The 16,381-nt window shown below is 43.0% G+C and overlaps 1 protein-coding gene across 1 annotated transcript; it reads left to right on the top strand.

The window, feature by feature from the left end:
• Positions 1 to 981: 981 nt before the first annotated feature.
• On the top strand, positions 982 to 14,243 carry LOC139171496 (uncharacterized). The gene is made up of 7 exons (XM_070759776.1): positions 982 to 1,110; positions 5,460 to 5,565; positions 7,545 to 7,724; positions 7,827 to 7,890; positions 9,528 to 9,610; positions 12,775 to 12,913; positions 14,072 to 14,243. The coding sequence occupies exons 1-7, from the start codon at positions 1,035 to 1,037 to the stop codon at positions 14,186 to 14,188; spliced, it is 765 nt and encodes a 254-aa protein (XP_070615877.1). The 5' UTR covers positions 982 to 1,034; the 3' UTR covers positions 14,189 to 14,243.
• The last annotated feature ends 2,138 nt before the right edge of the window (positions 14,244 to 16,381 follow it).

Genomic DNA, 16,381 nt, shown 5'->3' with positions numbered 1-16,381 from the left:
CACAGTAACAGGCCTTAGGATAAATAATCATTTGGCTGACATACTTGCTTTAAAAAGATCCTTATCTAAATTGCTAAATAGCTGCATCCAGTCTACAATGAATTCATTTCCTTAAGAACTTCGGTCAGAAGAAACAATAAAGGGGATTTTTTTCCCTTTGGTTTAAAAAATGTTTGGTCTGTGTGTGGAATGCCACATTTGTTAAATCCTTTAGCCAGCAAAAAACAGCATATAACAAATCTAATGTTTAATAACTAAAAAACCCTTATTAAAACCAAACATACACACAAACATACCATGCATAAATTGTATAGGCCTAGGGGGAAAGTGATATCTCAATTCCCCCATGCCTGACGACAGAGGTGGGTCTTGAGGAGCTTACAAAAGGCAAGGAGGGTGGGGGCAGTCCTGATCTCTGGGGGGAGCTGGTTCCAGAGGGTCGGGGCTGACACAGAGAAGGCTCTTCCCCTGGGTCCCGCCAAACGACATTGTTTGGTCAATGGGACCCGGAGAAGGCCGACTCTTTGGGACCTAACCGGTCGCTGGGATTTGTGTGGCAGAAGACGGCCCCGGAGATATTCTGGTCCGACATAACTCGAGGATTACCTGAAAGAGGATTGCTTCCTACTGGTTTAGGATAGGTCGCCGAAAAGGAGAAAAATAGCCAGGGGGAATCCACCAATCTCCATCTTTAATGTGCCCTATATATCCTAAATAAGGCAATCACCACTTACCAGGATATACACTACTAGTAATCTGCTTTGCATGGACATTATCATCACCTATATGTAATCTATTTAGGAAATGCTATGAACACATTTCTAATCATTTATTTATATCACTATCGGTCTTGAGAACCAATCCAAGGAGACTTACCTTTAGAAAAGTTAATTAAAAACCAGATATGATGCTGTAAAGCAAGTTCAAAATCCATGATCTTTGGTCTAATGCAAATCCAAAGTACTGAGGTTGGGATGAAAACTTCAGAAAGCCGGAAAAGGATCTAAACTCTCTCTTTGCGAAGGAATTCCATCATGTTTGCCTCCAGTCTTCACCTCCTCCTACTTCTGTTGCTCACCATCACTTGCCTGACTGCACAAGCTGCAAATCGTAAGAAAACCTTTGGGATCTTCTTTTAGATCAGTGTTTCCCAACCTTGGCAACTTGAAGATATCTGGATTTCAACTCCCAGAATTCCCCAGCCAGCAGAATTCTGGCTGTGGAATTCTGGGAGTTGAAGTCCAAATATCTTCAAGCTGCCAAGGTTGGGAAACACTGTTTTAGATGACTTCTGCTTAACTCCAGAAGTCAGAATCAAGAGGAATCCTTTGGAACTTGACTTTTGTTTTTCAAAGAGGTGGATGTAGTAAAGACTAGGATTAAAATCCACAATCTTAATATTCATATGTTGGAATACAGACCTCAAGGAATGTGCCTGCACAATATAATTTACCTAGTGTGGTGAATAGAATAGAGAACAGAGAATAGAATAGAATAGAATAGAATAGAATTCTTTATTGGCCAAGTGTGATTGGACACACAAGGATAGAATTTTATGGGCCAAGTATGATTGGACACAAGGATTTTGTCATTGGTGCATATGCTCTCAGTGTAAATATAATAAAAGATATGTTCGTCAAGAACCTTAAGGTACAACACTTAATGATAGTCATATTATACAAATAAGCATTCAAATCATATATTGGTCAATATAAGTCGTAAGGATGCAAGCAACAAAGTTACAGTCATGCAATCATTAATGGGAGGAGATGGGTGATGGGAACTATGAGAAGATTAAAAGTAGTGCGGACTTAGTGAGTAGTTTGACAGTGTCGAAGGAAATGTTTGTTTAGCCGAGTGATGGCGTTCAGGGAAAAACTGTTCTTGTGTCCAGTTGTTCTGGTGTGCAGTGTTCTGTAGCATTGCTTTGAGGGTAGGAGTTTGAAACAGTTTGTGTCCAAGGTGTGAGGGATCTGTAAATATTTGCACAGCCCTCTTTTTGACCTGTGCAGTATACAGGTCCTCAATGGAAGGAGGTTGGTGGCAGTTGTTTTTTCTGCAGTTCTAATTCTCCTCTGAAGTCTGTGTCTGACTTGTTGGGTTGCAGAACCAAACCAGACAGTTATGGAGGTACAGATGACACTCAATTATTCCTCTGTAGAACTGTATCAGCAGCTCCTTGGACAGTTTGAGCTTTCTGAGTTAGCGCAGAAAGAGCATTCTTTGTTGTATTGTTTTTAATGAAGTTTTTGATGTTAGGTGACTAAGTCTTGAGATATGATAGAATCTAGAAATTTGAACGTCTTTGCTGTTGATAGTGTGTTGTGTAGTATTGTAAGAGGTGGTAAAATGGGAGGGTTTCTCCTAAAGTCCACCACAATTTCTACGGTTAAAGACTTAATATGGTAAGCCTGGTTAGTTCCTTTAGAGCTTAGCCGATTGTGCAAACCTAGTTCAATAATGATGATCGTGAGAACCTAAAAGGGAATTAATTTAATAACCTCATGTAATGTGAAAGCAGATAAAGATGAAAGATTGTTTTCTATCATATGTTCTCACAGATATGGGGTACCAAGTTACAATCAGAAAGATAAATTCTCCTGGATCATCTACTTGATACTGAAATTGCTGAGAAACGGAAAGAGAATAGAAATATCTTGACTAATTCAAGAAAAATAAATACATTTTAACTTGAGTTTTCCCTCTGTGGGAACCAGCTTCTGTTTTGGGGCTGAGAGGACTCAAAACTATGTTACAGTCTTAAAATCATGGGAATATGGCTAAAGATAATTAGAACTTTTAAAATCCTGAGTTTAGATACTTCCAGAAAGAGATTGTTCTTATCTACTGGTAATGTAGGAGAGAAACATAGTTTTAGAAGTGAATTATTATTACTGTTATAGAAGAATTCAAAATTAAATGAATGCCCTTATCAAATCAGTTGTTAATGACACAAAACACAATTAAATGAATGCCTTTATCAAGTCAGTTGTTAATGACGCAAAACACAATCCAATACTTTTTTTTTTCCAGACAGGAAAAAGTAACTTGCTGGCAATTTGGGGAAAGGGTAGATAAACTAGAAAAAAGTAAACAAACACACTTTTATTTTATAATAGAGACAAACCAGGTTCACATATTGCAGTAAATCGTTGTTTGTTTCTTAAAGTAAGTTTGTCTTTGGGTGTTCTGACATGTAAAATTCCATCTAATGCAGGGGTGCCAAACTAGATTTCATGAAGGGCCACATCGGGGTTATGTTTGACCAATGGTTCTCAACCTTTCTAATGCCGCAACCCCTTAATACAGTTCCCCATGTTGTGGTGACCCCCAAGCATAGGTTTAGCACCAATTCTCCCAACAGAGCTTTAAGCTGATTGGCAGGAAGGTCAGAGGGACACCCCCACTGTAAACGCTTGATTGGTCGGATTGTAAAAATATGTTCCAAGGAGCCAGAATAAGATGCATTAGTTCCTAACACCATGGGAAATTTGTCTTTTCCATGGTCTTAGGCGACCACTGTGAAACGGTTGTTTGACCCCCCCAAAGGGGTCCTGCTCTCCAGGTTGAGAACCACTGTGTTTGACTTTGGGTGGGGCGTGGTGGCATGGCCAGCTCGATGTCACTCCTGTTGGGTTCCTAGGGTGGCCTGAGCGCTCTGCCAGCAAAAACAGGCTTCCAAGCTCCATTTTCAGCTGCCACAGCCTCCTTTGACCCTCTGCCAGTGGAAACGGAGGGTGACAGGAGGCTGTGCTAGGCTAAAATAGAGCTTGGGAGCCCATTTTCTCTGGAAGAAGCACTGTGGGGTGGTCCTTCACTGTTTCCAGAGCAATTCCATGGGCCAGATCCAGGGGTGGGCTGCTGCCCGGACAGGAAGGGGGAACGCAGTGGGGTAGCAAAAATGGAGCTCCACCCCAGAGCACCCAATTTGCATGAAAGATGTTGAAAGAAAATGCAGGGTGTCCTGCATAAGCCACGCCCACAGCGTGGTAGTAAAAAATTTAGTCGCCCTTCACTGGGCAGATCTAAGAACGCCGTGGGCCGGATCAGGCCCCCAGGCATTGAGTTTAACACCCTGGATCTAATCCAACTCTCCTTACAATAGCAACGAAGTTGTTCTTTTAAACCAATGGTTCTCAACCCCTTTGGGGGTCGAAGAACCATTTCACAGGGGTCGCCTAAGACCATGGGAAAAGAGAAATTTCCCATGGTGTTAGGAACTAAAGCTTCTATTCTGGCGCCTTGGAACAATTTTAGAATCCAACCAATCAGGTGTTTACAGTGAGAGTGTCCCTCTGACCTTTTTACCAATCAGCACAACATGAGGAACTGTATTAAGAATGCAGCTGCGAGAGCAATCATGGCCTTTCCTAAATATGCCCATGTTACTCCAACACTCCGCAGTCTGCATTGGATGCCAATCAGTTTCCGGTCACAATTCAAAGTGTTGGTCATCACCTATAAAGCCCTTCATGGCACCGGACCAGGGTATCCACGAGACCGCCTTCTGCCGCATGAATCCCAGCGACCGGTTAGGTCCCACAGAGTTGGTCTCCTCCAGGTCCCGTCAACTAAAAATGTCGGTTGGCGGGACCCAGAGGAAGAGCCTTCTTTGTGGCAGCTCTGACCCTCTGAAATCAGCTCCCTCCAGAGATTAGAACTGCCCCCACCCTCCTTGCCTTTCGTAAACTCCTTAAAACCCACCTCTGTCGTCAAGCGTGGGGGAACTGAAACACCTCCCCCTGCCTATGTGGTTTTCTGTGGATGATATGATTGTATGTATGTTTTTTATATATTGGGGTTTCTTGTTTTTTAGACGTTTTAAATGTATTATTGTTATTTTAGAGTTTAACTATTAGATTTGTCATTATGTATTGTTTTTATCATTGCTGTGAGCCGCCCTGAGTCTACGGAGAGGGGCGGCATACAAATCTAATCAATAATAATAATAATAATAATAATAATAATAATAATAATAATAATAATAATAATGGGGTCGCGGCATTAGAAAGGTTGAGAACCACTGTTTTATTAAACAGTCAGCTAATCATGGCTTACTATGCTGTTAAATGAATGATACTTTCTCTGTGTTCTCCTACCCTGCTAAGCCATAACTCTGGCTTTTGAAAGACAAATAGCCAAGCTAACAAGACTGAGCCACAGCAAAAACAGTTAAACTATATTATGGTTAACACCAGAGGTGGGCTACTAAGATGGAAGGGTGACATGTGCCCGCATGTGATTTCGCTCCCTGCCCAGGTGCAGTAGCAGAATTGCGCTGGACTCCGCTAGCACTCAGAGCCACAGGGGCGAGCACACGTCACCGTTCCACCTTAGCAGCCCACCTCTGGTTAACATGGTGCAGGAGCCCAGTGAGGGATCCACGTAGGCAGTTGCAGTTTGCTCTTGGATGTCCCAGTGATGACAGTGGTTCAACTGAACTGTGCCTTGCTTTCCAGCTGATTGCACCCATGTTGCAGACTTTGACAACTGTGCAGGTGACACAACCGGTTTTTGCCCTGAAGGGATTGCCTGTGGTTGTAAAGATAAAGTTCCTTATTGCAAGTAAGTAAGTAAGTAAGTAAGTACGAAAGAAAGAAAGAAAGAAAGAAAGAAAGAAAGAAAGAAAGAGAGAGAAAATAAGTAACTAAGTAAGAAAGAAAGAAAGAAAGAAAGTAAGAAAGTAAGTAAGAAAGTAAGTCAGAAAGTAAGAAAGAAAGAAAGTAAGAAAGTAAGTAAAAAAGTAAGTAAATAAGAAAGAAAGAAAGAAAGTAAGTAAGAAAATAAGTAAGAAAGAAAGTAAGAAAGAAAGATAGTAAGAAAGAAAGTAAATAAGAAAGAAAGAAAGTAAGAAAGAAAGTAAGTAAGCAAGAAAGCAAGCAAGCAAGCAAGCAAGCAATTAACTAACTAACTAACTAGCTAACTTGTTTTGGGGAATTAGAGAGCAGGGCTGTATTTGCAAAGGCCAGCCTCTTCTTCAAAAGCCTCCAGAGATGGAGAATTTATAACCTCCATAGGGGCAACTTCCATTCTGAACTTTTTCCTTCATGATAAACTAAATCTAATTATCACTCTCTCTCTCTCTCTTTCTCTCACTCACTCCTTCCCTTCCTTGTATCGGGGTGAAATTCAGTTCTTTCCCTACCGGTTCTGTGGGCGTAGAGTGGTGGGCATGGCAGGGGAAGGATACTACAGGGAAATGATGCTGCAAAATCTCCATACTCTCCCTACTCCAGGGGAAGGATACTGCAAAACCCCCATTCCCTTCCCACTTTGGGGCCAGCCAGAGGTGGTATTTGCAAGTTCTCCAAACTACTCAAAATTTCTGCTACCGGTTCTCCAGAACCTGTCAAAATCTGCTGAATTTCATGCCACTTCTAGTCTTTTTTCCAAGATATGGAAAAACTTTCTTGACTACTTTCTCAGTAGCTTCTCTTTATGTACTTGAACATGGCTATCATCTCTCTGCTAAGTCTTTTTTTCTTCTTCATCATTTAACTCCCAAACTTTAGCCTGCCTGTCCTTGTAGGCATGTTCTCAACCTTTGTATTATCTTCGTTGCCCACCACTGAACCTTTGTTGATAAGCAAACTTGGTCTGAATGCTGGAGGCTGATAATGTTGCTTGCCAATGATACTCCAGAACACAAGTAAGCCCTTGATTCTAGCATCCAATCCTAAAGTTGCTGTGTGGATTAGCATCAGGGATGGGCCATGAGTCGGAACAGCGGGGATGCCGCTCCAGTGATGGAAATGGAGTGCGTAGCCTCGCTCCATTGCTGCCGGGTATGCACGCACTGTGCATGTGCAAACGGCACGATTCTGGTAAAAATTACCATTTTTTGGCTTCCGCATATGCGCGAAAGCAAAGAAATTGGCCATTTTTGCCCAAATCTTGCTGCAGCACCTAGAGTGGCAGCTGGGGCCAACAGCAACAGTGGCCTGCATGAGCTCCAGCTGCGTGGCCTGCTCTCTGCTCTCCCACGCTGCAGGCATCTCTCGGCGCACGTGGGAGAGCACAGAACAGGCCACACGAGCTAAGCTTGAGGCCTCCCAGCCTGCTCCCCGTGCCATGGCCCACTTGCCTGCAGGAGATCGCGGAAGAGCAAGGTATGGGCCAGGAGGGCCGCTCATGGTTCAGTAGGTGGGTGCGGTGAAGGAGTGAGCGGACGGAGCTGCCAGTCGCAGTGGAGCGGGCAGGCCACTTATGGTGGCAGCGCCACGAGTGAACCCACACAGGCGAGAGGATGGGAGCGGAGTCGGAGCAGGCAGCTCGTGGCGGAGCTGCCACGAGCGGAATGACGAGTGAACGGGCTGCTCACGGCAGAGTGACCGACAGCTCTTACCTTGTTTAATCCAATTTCTGGGCCTTTTTGCTTCCGCGCATGCGTGGAAGGAAACCCCCCCAGAAATCTTGCACTTGTGCATCTTCATGCACGATTTGGCTTCTGCACATGCGGAAAAGTGACCCATCACTGATTATCACCCAACATCCTGATACAGGGAAAGTGGTTCGATTTTGGTCTCCTCCATTTCTATCTCTAGGTGTCCCTCCTACCAAAACAAATGGAAAGATTATTGGCACATGGGGCCCAAATGCAACTATCTTTGGAGCACCCTGGACTTGATTTTGATGATCGTGGTTCCTGCAGTGACATTGTCTATGGTTGTCTTCACCTTAACGAAGTGGGTTGCCTACTGTAGAAGCAAGCCAAAAAAGAGCCGGTGAGTTGATTTGGGGCAGAGGCCGTTATGGCCGGTTCAGCAAACTGCCAAATCCCACACCTGGCTTTTTAAAAAATTCTGATATTTTTGTAATATTTTCAGAAGTCAAGAAAGGCAATCAAGGCTCACAGCTCCTGTCATCCCAAATAGACCCCAAAGACAGCTGGTAAGCAAATACGTTTTAAATTTATTTCATTTTTGTTACTATGGCTTTGTTTTATTTATTTATTATGATTAACTTTGATTTAATTTAGTGTTTTTAAAGGGTTGTTTTGCTTCTATAAAAATAGGCGATAGTTATTTTTAGACATACAGTATCGTGCGTCATTGTTTTTAAACATCCCATTTACTTTCCAATGGAAATGGATACTGTATCTCTGATCTACAAGATCAATTCCTGTCATTGATACAGGATTATTTGAAAAAGATGGCATAAATTTACATTCAACGTATATTAAAATAAATAAGTAGGTAGGTAGGTAGGTAGGTAGTGTAGATACATAGATAGAGTGTTAAAAATTGATGTGATGTGAGAGTAAATCTTTAAAGCAGATGTCAGCAACCCCTGCGACTCCAGAGCCACATGCAGCTCTTTGAGCCCTCTGCTTTGGGCTCCCTGTTGGGTGATCCCACCACTGTCTGGCCCCATTCCTTGCCTTCACCTGGCCTGAGAATATAAGGGCTATGGCAGAGGATGTAGAAGCAACCAGGGCAGAGGCAGAGAGAGGGGAGACATAGTGGTGGGGAGAGGGAGACATAGAGAGGGAAGAGAGAGAGAGAGGGAGGGAGGGGGAGAGAGGGGGGGAGGGAGAGATGTCAAAAGGATTTTGTGGTTCCTGGTGTTTTTAACAACCAGTTCTCTGCCCTAATGACAGGCTGGGTTACAGTAGTGTGCTGCATTGGGTACGGGGCGACAAACTAGTGTGGCAGCAAAAATCTTGATGTGCATGCAGCTGTGCATCCCTGATATGTGCATGCACGCCCCTGCATGAGATTTGGCTTCTGTGCATGTTCTGCCAGCAAAATCTCACACAATGCTCGTGCACATGAGATTTTACCTATTTTTGGTGGTTTTTTGCTTCTGCGCATTCACAGAAGCAAAGAAATCACCAAAAATAGGCATAACCTCATGCACATGAGCATCCTTGCGAGAGATTTCACTTGCGGCACATGCGCAGAGGTCAAATCTTGCACCGATGTGCATGCCCACACCGGTCTCAGAAAGTACAATGGTAGAGCCGAAGAGGAGCAGCCCTCCATTGGTTGGATAGGCGTGGCCAGGGGGATCATGTGACTGGTAGAAATGAGTGACACCCAATTGGCCAAGCCCACCTAGGTTTTGTGACTCCCAATGTTTTTTTTTCCTGTGGGAAACAGGTCCAAATTGCTCTTTTGAGTGTTTCAGGTTGCCAACCCTTGCTCTAAAGTAACACTCCCCCTTTTGCACCCAGTATCCTGGCCTAAGAAAGAAAAACCAAATATCTGATAATAGTTTTCTATTTATTATATTTCTATAGAAAGAGAGGAACAGTGCAAGAAACGTCTGGTTCATAGTGAAAAGAAAATATAATGATACTGCCTGTGCAATAGGAACAATACAGTACTTTGCAAGCTTTATGAAGGTGAAATGCCCAATTTTGATCCCATGATGATGCATGGTTGACATTTTCACTCCAAGACAATCTCGACCTATTTCACTTTCATAAATATTGTTATTGTGGAATGCTTTTTTCCCTGTATAAAACAATAATTGAAATCAAAAGCAATCTGCTTATTTCCCAACTTTTGATTTTTCTCACCCAGGATGCCCAGCCCAATCAGATGTCCGCATTCCCCAGGCCTTTGGTCCAAACCCAACAGGAGTTCCCCTCTCCTGATAGATTCAGGTATGACCCCCCTGGAATAAAAATGTGTGTTTTCTATCACAAGGGTTTCAATCCAGATGGTTAACTTTCTTTCATACTCGAAAAGTGATGCTTGTGTCGTCCCAGCTAATTTTAAGCACTGATTTCAGTGAATGGAAATCCAGTCTAGGTCTATATGGTGGAAAATAGAGATACAGAATATTTATATGATTTAGGATCTTTGTTTTCTTTAAAACTGGTTTATATGACTATTCATATAGGAGCTGTAATAGAATGTTAATGTAGTTAGAACCGTTATTAAGATTTGCTACACTTTCGTCCAATTTTCTTTTTAAATGTCTTTGTGTTTTGTGTTTTGTGTACTATATATTTATTTAAATAAAAGTTATTTTTAATTAAAAAGAAAAAAAAAGTCCAGTCTAGGTGATCCGGAATTTACAACAGCCATTTAATGAGTTTGAAATTAGAACGGCACTGACTGGAAAACGTGACCTATGTTCGCTTTTCATGCTTACAACCTGTATCAAGTTCCTACTGGTACGGAAGAGGATGCCGCACCGCTAGTAAAATTGGAGCTGTGCATGCAGTTTTGGGTCTCTGGTGTGTGTGCGTGTGCATCCCCACGAGATTTCCTTCTGCACATGCGCAGGAAGCTAAATCTTGCAAGAGGATGCGCGTATGTGCAAGATTTTGGTGATTTTTTTGCTTCTGCACATGCGCGGAAGCAAAAAATTGCAGAAATCTCACACGCGCATCCCCTCGCCAGATTTTGTTTCCTGCACATCCGCAGAAGCAAAATCTCGCTGGGATGTATGCACACGCCGGAGACCCGAAACTGCGTGCACAGGGCACCAGTAGCAGCAACCCCTGCCTTGCTTACAACCATTGCAGAATCCATCATAGTCATGTGATAAAAATTCAGGCGCTTTGCTGACTCATATTTAAGACCGTTGCAGGGTCCCGTGGTCACGTGATTCCCTATTATGATCTTCTGACACGTGAAAATCAATTGGGAAGTTAGATTCACTTGAAAAGCAAAAACTTTAACAAGTGCACCGATTCACTGAATGATTGTAGCCAGAAGGGTCTCGTAAAATGGGACAAACATAGAAACATAGATTGACGGCAGAAAAAGACCTCCTGGTCCATCTAGTCTGCCCTTATCCTATTTCCTGTATTTTATCTTAGGATGGATCTATCCCAGGCATATTTAAATTCAATTACTGTGGATTTACCAACCACTACCTGGAAGTTTGTTCCAAGCATCTACTACTCTTTCAGTAAAATAATATTTTCTCATGTTGCTTCTGATCTTTCCCCCAACTAACCTCAGATTGTGTCCCCTTGTTCTTGTGTTCACTTTCCTATTAAAAACACTTCCCTCCTGAACCTTATTGAACCCTTTAACACAGTGGTCCCCAACGTTTTTTCCACCAGGGACCAGTTTCAGCAAGGCAATTTTTCTATGTCCCGGTGGGGGCGGAAAGGGGTGTGGTTGGGGGCAGGATTAAGCATGGGGGTGCTGGTCCTTCCCGCCCCTCTTTCCCGCCATCGCCCTGTGGCCGGCAGAACCTGCCTCCCAAACCCTCTTGCCCAGCGGCAGGTGAAGCGCTGGAGGGAGGGGGTCAGGCCGGCCCTCCTGCCTCCCCCCCCAGACAAAAACGCAAAGGCGTGCCACGGCAGAAGCCAAAAGAGGCTTGAGCCTCCCGGTCCTTCCCGCCCCTCTGTCCCGTCCATCGCCCTGTGGCTGGCAGAACCTGCCTCCCGAGGCCTCTTTCCCAGCGGGAGATGAAGCACTGGAGGGAGGGGGCGGCGGCAGGAGGACTGGCAGCTGCTGACTCCACGGACCGGTGCAACATGCCCCGCGGCCCGGTACTGGTCCGTGGCCCAGTGGTTGGGGACCCCTGCTTTAACATATTTAAATGTTTTGATCATGTCCCCCCTTTCCCTTCTGTCCTCCAGACTATACAGATTGAGTTCACGAAGTCTTTCCTGATACATTTTATGCTTAAGACCTTCCACCATTCTTGTAACCGGTCTTTGGACCTGTTCAATTTGATCAGTATCTTTTTGTAGGTGAGGTCTCCAGAACTGAACAGTATTCCAAATGGGGTCTCACCAGCGCTCTATACAGGCGGGGTCACAATCTCCTTCTTCCTGCTTGTTATACCTCTAGCTACGCAGCCAAGCATTCTACTCGCTTTCCCTACCGCCTGACTGCACTGTTCACCCATTTTGAGACTGTCAGAAATCATGACCCCTAAATCCTTCTCTTCTGAGGTTTTTGCTAACACAGAACTGCCAATACAAAAATTCACTTAACTGTCTCATTTAGCAATGAGCCGGGGTGGCGCAGCAGGTAGAGTGCTGTACTGCAGGCCACTGAAGCTGACTTGTAGATCTGAAGGTCAGCGGTTCAAATCTCATCACCGGCTCAAGGTTGACTCAGCCTTCCATCCTTCCGAGGTGGGTAAAATGAGGACCCAGATTGTGGGGGCAATAGCCTAGTGCTATTGCTAACATGTTGTAAGCCGCCCTGAGTCTAAGCAGAAGGGCGGCATAAAAATTGAATAAATAAATAAATAAATAGAAATTTAAGGCTCAATCCTGGTTGTATGTTGAGGACTACCTGTACCATCCACTCAATTTGGCTTAATCTGGATTCTTGTGTGTGTGTAATGTGTGTGTGTGTAGCATAAACCTATTATATATACATAGACATATGTACACACACACACACACATATACACAGTCCACACCCAGAAAGAAGCCATTTCATGTTACATTATTATTATTATTATTATTATTATTATTATTATTATTATTATTTAGATTTGTATGCCGCTCCTCTCCGCAGACTTCATGACACTATTCCAGCTACAGTAATTTGCTTGGAAATCACTTCCGATAAAATATTTATTGGGAAGTCAGCCTTATTGTGGCTCCCACATTGTGATCACTATGCATAGAATAGGCAAAAACAGCAGAGAAATGAGCAGAGAAAATTAGTAACAGTGGAAAATTTGAATTTATGTGTCTGCTTTCATTTCATGGCCAATGCAGTAAATTGAGCCACAATGGTTTGCTTACATTTAGCTTAACATGTTGCAAGAACGCAACTCCCAGGCTTTCATTTCCAGGGCTACAGAATGTTTTTATGATTCTGTTCAATTTTCTCGTGACAGCTACTCACCCCACAGACCACTTTCAAGGACAGTCCCGCCTGCCCAAGCTGGCTGGAGTAACCAATGGGTGAACGAGATCCCAAGTGCAGATTATGATCGAGAAACCCCATTTGAAGATCTGCCTATGAGGCAGTTTCCGGTATGTCCAGATTTTGGCTGTGCACAAAAATGGAATTTTTAAAGAGGGTTCTTGATGTCAGTAGAAGCCACCTTTGCTTGTATGAAGGGATTGACTTCATTTTGCACTGATTTCTGCTTCAAACTTCTTGTAGTTTCCTAGCGCCTAGCAGTGGCTTTGAGAGACATATAGAGAGCTTTCGGCGTAAGGAAATACTGTATTTTTTCAGAGTATAAAATGCACTGGAGTATAAGACGCATCTTAGTTTTTTGGGAGGAAAATAGAGGGATAAATCTGCCTACTTTGTATTCATCTGGCTAGCATCCTTAGTCTGATCAACTTCAGCACATTATTTGATTCCCTGGTTTGGGCTTTAAAAAAACTTATTTTGAAGAGAGTAACAATGAAGAAGCCAGCAAGAGCAGTGAAGATCGCTAGCATCTTCTTAGGACTAAAAAGAAACTTATTTGGAGCAGGTAGAGCAGTGAAAAAAGGTCTGCAAAGACTTAGGGCTAGAAAAATATTCTTTGGAGAGAGTAACAATGAAAAAGACTGCAAGGTAAAAGCTGGGAAGATAGCATCTCATTAGGATTGAAAAAAGACCTTCAAAAAAGCTAAATTCAAAGTATAAGAGGCACTCAAATGCCTTCAAACTGGGTTGCAGCAGTAGGTACCTGTTTTGAATGCTGTCAATTCAAAACAGAGCAGGAACTGAGGATAAGGTAGTATTGTTAAAATAGCATTTGCACCTGGAAGCAGTATTTCCATAATCAATAAATACTTGATTATCATGAGTGAAACCTGACTAGTTCAAAAAGCTATTTTATTTAGGCTTGAGAGCCCAAATTTTCAGAGGTTATTCTAATGCCAGTGTTCACCCTGTTGAAACTCAATGACCAGTTCTGAGTGGCAAAAGTCTAGACCACTACTGAATGGCATGAAATAATTAATTTTGATGGCATTTAAATGATTGTTCAGATATTTGTAGTGTGGATAATGTAGGTCTACTTTGCTTTAACGTCTTAATCTAGCTAGGGTTGGTGTGCTCTCCTTCTCAGCTCTCCTTATTTTTGTGGACTTTTCAATTGGGAGAAACAAGTCAAACGTGCTATCTCGAAGATTGCAGAGTTGAGAGAAACACTAATTTAAGTAACTTTTAATCTTATTTTTCCTTTACAGAAAGCTAAGACAATGTTTCCTCGTCCTGAATATGGGGAGAACAGTTCCCAGCCAATGAACCATCTCAGTGCTAATACACCCTCTAGATTTGTTCACCCACAGTATACATATAACTAAAAGGGACTTTAGAAAACTGAAGTGTCTAACGGTGTAATAAACCATAAGATAAATACTTTGCCTGTTTATTCCTTATCCCTGAGTTGTAGCCCTCAAAATAGTTGATTCAAAGGTGATTTGTCAGGAGGCAACTGGTCTTTGTTTTTTCTTTGAGGATGTTTTGCTTTTCATTCAATATCCTCTGAAAGGATATCGAGGAATGAAAGGATGAATATTCCTTGCAGACAGCTGGTTGTTTGCCTTCTTTTAGAGTTGTTGATGGGGTGCATAACCCCACAATATCTCAGTATTTATTTTGCAGTCCCACATTTAACTTGTACTCCAAGGATGACACCAGTATGAAAAGATACTGAACCCGAAGACCACCCATCATCTTAATATTAAAGGGGCTTTGTTTTGCATTATCACAGTAGAACCTCATCAATTGTGCTTCTATCCATCTGGTTCTGTTCCAAGCCGGGAGAAAGACACTGGAAATATGGAGCCTGATGGGAAAGATGATTTAATGATGAAGCAGAACCACATGGGTTTGTGGGCAGCTCACAAAAATGGAGTTGAGAGTTTGGGGGGGGGGGGGGGTGTTATACCTTCTCGGGAGTTTGTATTTGAGCTTCTGATTCCGGAGCATATATTCTACTCGCTGTTGCCAGATTCCTATTGGGTCATAGCTGGTTTTTATTTATTTGATTTTTATGCCGCCCTTCTCCTTAGACTCAGGGCGGCACATGTTAGCAATAGCACTTTTTAACAGAGCCGGCATATTTCCCCCACAATCCGGGGGATTTTACCCACCTCAGAAGGTTGGAAGGCTGAGTCAACCTTGAGCTAGTGATGAGATTTGAACCGCTGACCTGCAGATCTAGCAGTCAGCTTCCGTGGCCTACAGTACTGCACTCTATCTGCTGCGCCACCCTGGCTCATTGGGCACAAGAGGAAATGCAAATCCTTGGTCAGTGACGGCGAACCTTTTTTCCTTGGGTGCCGAAAGAGCATGTGCGTGCACTATCATACATACATGAGTGTCCACACCCATAATTCAATGCCTGGGGAAGGCAAAAACAGCTACCCCCACCTCCTGGAGGCTGGAAACAGTCTGTTTCCCAAGTTCTGGTGGGCCCAAAGGCTTGTGTTTCACCCTCTCCAGGTTCCAAAGGCTTCCCTGGAACTGGGGGAGGGTAAAAGCGCTCTCCCCAGAGACACTCTGGAAGCCAAAAATGCCCTCCTAGAGTCTGTGAGCCAAAAATCAGCCACCCATACCATAGGTTCATTGTCCTAGATGTTTTGAGTTCCCAGGTTTGGTTGAAGTTTGGACTGCTCTGGGGGTGATGCAATTCCCATTATGGCTTAATGGCTTTAGTCCTGTATTTTGGCTCTTAGGTGAGAGTATTTGCTTCTGAATAGAGCTATCTAGATACAGTACTTATGGGTTATTAAAAGAATGGTGGGGAGCTTCCCACCGTATCATTTTAATATTTGATAGGGTAAATATTGATTATAGCCTATACAAAAGTTCTTTGGAAGTCCTTGTCTAAAAAAAATGGGGAAGGGCCCTCAGAGCCAAAAGTTTAAGATAGCCTAAGTATACTTTTCACTGTTATTGTTTCTCTCCTTAGCAGCAGAGTCAAAAACTTTGGTAATGTGTTTGTGACGTTCCCTGCCCTTCATAAATTTGGAATGCAGAAAGACAAAGGGCGTCACATTAAAGATACAGAAAACCTAAGAAAGGGGACCAGTCTTTGTTGCTCCTGTAACTTTTTTTCTCACTCTTCCCGAGACTTTCAATCTAATGGTGGGAATATTAGAAAATGCAACCTGGTCTCCTTTCACTTTACAAATGTACCTAGCAAAAGGTTGCAAATCTTGCTATTTGCGGGTAATACATTGGACGTTTGAATTTTGAGAGAGATATATTAATTATTTGAATTTAATTAATTTGACTTCTATGCCCCCCAATCCCAATAGGGTTTTTTAAATCTTATGCTTGCAAAAGGAATCCAGGCAAATGCCTATTTCAGAAAGACTAAAAACTCTGAACCAAACTTAATTGCACGTTTCATTGCAAGAATAGCAGGAATCCGATGGGAAAATACAGTGTAAAGCAGAACATTTTTACAATGTAATTGCAACTAGTTCTTTGCGCATTTCTGAAGTGTGCCCTCCCACCTCCGAGTTGGTCTTGTCGTGAGACGATAC

This window comes from Erythrolamprus reginae, chromosome 8, assembly GCF_031021105.1.
Source record: "Erythrolamprus reginae isolate rEryReg1 chromosome 8, rEryReg1.hap1, whole genome shotgun sequence".
Classification (NCBI taxonomy): Eukaryota; Metazoa; Chordata; class Lepidosauria; order Squamata; family Dipsadidae; genus Erythrolamprus; species Erythrolamprus reginae.
This window is presented reverse-complemented; position numbering and strand designations above follow the sequence as displayed.

Coding starts and splice junctions, on each gene's coding strand:
- LOC139171496 (XM_070759776.1), top strand. CDS start 1,035: ATGTTTGCCTCCAGTCTTCACCTCCTCCTACTTCTGTTGCTCACCATC. Junction 1,111..5,459: donor GACTGCACAAGCTGCAAATC/GTAAGAAAACCT, acceptor CTTGCTTTCCAG/CTGATTGCACCCATGTTGCA. Junction 5,566..7,544: donor GATAAAGTTCCTTATTGCAA/GTAAGTAAGTAA, acceptor TTCTATCTCTAG/GTGTCCCTCCTACCAAAACA.